Source organism: Pinus tabuliformis, chromosome X (assembly GCF_031772625.1).
Source record: "Pinus tabuliformis cultivar Carrire ecotype Pingquan chromosome X, CPIR1, whole genome shotgun sequence".
Classification (NCBI taxonomy): domain Eukaryota; kingdom Viridiplantae; phylum Streptophyta; class Pinopsida; order Pinales; family Pinaceae; genus Pinus; species Pinus tabuliformis.
The window spans coordinates 1,246,203,618-1,246,206,818 of record NC_142308.1 but is presented as its reverse complement, the minus strand read 5'-3'; the positions used below and the strand labels follow the sequence as shown (position 1 = coordinate 1,246,206,818).

Here is a 3,201-nt window from a genome sequence, read left to right as displayed (position 1 = left end):
CAGATTTCTTCAATTCTGCTGGCATATTGTGGGAAAAGATCTCCTCAAAATGATTCAAAAATCGCAGGATTGCCAGAAAATAGGAGGAAGCACAAACTCCTCGTTCCTTGCTCTTATACCTAAGGAGAAGGGCACCAATTTGTTTAACAGATCCCGCCCCATCTCTCTTTGCAATATAGGCTACAAGTTAATCACCAAAATCATTGCTAACAGGCTGAAACACATCCTCCCTAAAATCATCCCTGAGAATCAAGGGGGCTTCATCCATGGAAGACAACTGGTGGATAACTTCATCCTAGTTCAAGAGGCAATCATCTCCAGTCACCAGCGCAAGGAAAGAGGTATGGTCATCAAACTGGATTTAGCAAATGCATTCGATCGTGTTAGGCATAACTTTCTGTTGAATGTTTTAAAAAACTTTGGATTCAGAGAGAGATTTATAAAATGGATCCGGGCTTGTATCTCGGAGCCATGGATAGCTCCTTTAATCAATGGTAGAGCTGCAGGGTTCTTTAAAGCTACAAGAGGAATAAGGCAGGGTTGCCCCCTGTCTCCTCTGCTGTTTGTTATCCAAGCATCAGTTCTCAGCTTCCACTTAAACAAAAAAATGCAAGATCAGGAGATTCCAGGGATTTGCATTGCTAGAGGAGTCCAGAACATAAACCATGCCCTGTTTGCAGATGATACTCTGCTCCTCGGAGCTGCTTCAATCCACTCAGCCACCAGATTTAAGAGGCTCTGGATGAGTTTGGCATGATGTCAGGAAGCTGTCTTAATAAAGGAAAGTGTCACATATACAGCTGGAATACCCCTCCCCCTATGCTCATCTCCATTGCCAGATGCTTAGGATTTTCTGGCTCTGCTGTATGGACCTCATTTAAGTATTTAGGAATGCCTATCTTCCTCAAACGTGCCTATAGCAGGGACTGGATACCTCAGCTGGAAAAATTCAAAGTCAAACTTTAGGCATGGGGCTATAATTGGTTAAATACTGTAGGCAAGACAGTTCTAATCAAATTTGTCCTCAATAGTCTCCCTTTATTCCAGTTCTCTGTGCTCCTAGATCCCGTCGGCATCCTTCAGAAAATGGACCAGCACATTCGAAACTTCTTCTGGAAGGGAGGTAAGAAAAATGAGAGGAAATTCCCCCTGGTCAACTGGGAGACAGTCCTCAAACCTCAGATGGAGGGAGGCCTAAACTTCAAGAAGCTTCCCCTCCAAAATATAGCCATGGGAGCTAAGCTTCTTTGGAAAATCATAGCGCCCAAGCCTGGCTGGGCTCAGCTTGCGCTTTGGAGGAAATATTTCACTGGCGAAAGGTTAAGATGCCTGGACGGACCTCTTCCCCAAGGCACCTCTTCATTTTCCAGACTCTACTCTAAAGCTTCCCCTCTGATTCGCTCCAAGGCTTATTGGATCCCTGGGAATGGGAAAAAAATCAACATATGGTCAAATCGCATAATGGATCGCGATTCGATTGGGGACTGGCATTCTTTGAAGAAGCTGTGTGATTGGATCTCAAATATAGGTAAACACACCCTCTGGGACATTTCCAAGTGGGAAGGGACGCGATGGGTTGGCTGGAACTTCCTCAATACACCGGCGAAATTTCTGCAGGACGTCAACGTTCTATGCGACTTGTTAATCGGTGTTGCCCCCTCACACATACGCAGGAGAGACAGAAGAGGTTGGGGCTCTTTGGCGGCGAGATACACGGTGTCGAGGGGCTACACGAGCCTTGCTGCAATTCCGTATGCGCCCCCTGATCTAGCTCCGTGGAAAACAATTTGGGACATACCATCATTGCCCAAGATCGACATTTTCAATTGGTTGCTCTGTCATGGTAAAATTCTCACCGACGAGAACCTGCATAAGCGTGGATTCAACGGTCCTCGAGATGCTCGTTATGCAGAGAAAAGGCGGAGTGTGTCTCCCATATGATATTAAACTGCAGTTTTTCAGAGCAGGTTTGGAGAGCGCTGATGGAGCAATGGAATCCTAATTTCGTGCTGCTTGCCTCCATATCCGAACTCTTCACTAAGTGGCAGAATAGATATCCAACACCCCCACCTAAAAATAAAATGATAAAGGCCGCCTGGTCCTCTCTTCTTAAAATTTGCTGTTGGCAAATCTGGCTAGAGAGGAACAGTAGAATATTCAGAAATACCCAGCATGATGTAAAAGTGGTAGTGACTAAAATAAAAACCCAGCTAAAAGAATGCCTGGAGGATTTTAAAGACGATTCGAATCTCAGCCAACTTGACATTATTTGGGGGGCTTCTTTAAATCTTCAATTCCGCCAAGCCAACAAAAGCATTATTCCTGTTGAGGAATGGAAAGTAAGAGGCATAAATAAGGAAGAGTTTCGTGCCTGGATCTCCAATCATAAGCTACATTCTCTCTTCTTCGATGGGGCAGCAAAAGGAAATCCTGGCAAGGTCGGGGCAGGAGGAACGGTTAATAACATGGAAGACACTCAGATTCACAGCTTTGCCTGGGGGCTGGGGTTCAATTCCAGCATCCAAGCGGAAGCATTGGCCCTGTATCAAGGTCTCAAACTGCTATTGAGCTTGGAAATCAAGGAGGCAATCATTCTAGGGGATTCTCAAGTGATCATAAAGCTCATGGTAACCAACACTGCCCCCCAAGACTTAAGATTAGCAAGGCAGATACAAAGAATTCGAAGCCTGGGAAAGTTGTTCCAAAATCTGAAATATTTCCATGTACTAAGAGAAAATAATAAAGAAGCGGATCGTGAAGCAAATAAGGCCGCTCTTCTCTCCACCGGGGCAATGATAAGGGACGGGACAGAAACTTGGGATCCAATACCATAATCACTTCAGCACCTATGTTTTATTTCCTGATTCTAAATCAGTGTGTTTGCATTTTCAAGCTTGGACAAATTACATAAATCAACTCCATTGTAGAGCCTAAAAAGAGCTGGAAGAGGAACACAAATTCAATACTTCAGGAGGTCGGTTCTATTGTGGATCTGGACAACTCCCTTTGTAATCAGAACTCTGGCAATTAGGCCAATCAGTTAATATAATCCATAATCGTTCTTGTGAAAAAAAAAAGGTATGGTAAATAAATAAAAATATAAATAAACTAGACATATGGTAAATAAATAAAACCTCTTTTTATATTTAGTCCATAACCCTCGTTCTAGTTATGAAGGCTCAAGAAAGAGATTTTATTTAA

The 3,201-nt window shown here is 43.6% G+C and overlaps 1 protein-coding gene across 1 annotated transcript; it reads left to right on the top strand.

Moving 5' to 3' along the window:
- Positions 1–1,982: 1,982 nt before the first annotated feature.
- LOC149144488 (uncharacterized) lies at positions 1,983–2,834 on the top strand. Its single transcript, XM_089452176.1, has one exon. It carries the CDS (start codon positions 1,983–1,985, stop codon positions 2,832–2,834), a length of 852 nt encoding a protein of 283 aa, XP_089308302.1.
- Positions 2,835–3,201: the final 367 nt, after the last annotated feature.

Excerpts from the sequence above, each read along its gene's own strand:
- LOC149144488 (XM_089452176.1), top strand. The coding sequence starts at position 1,983 with ATGGAGCAATGGAATCCTAATTTCGTGCTGCTTGCCTCCATATCCGAA.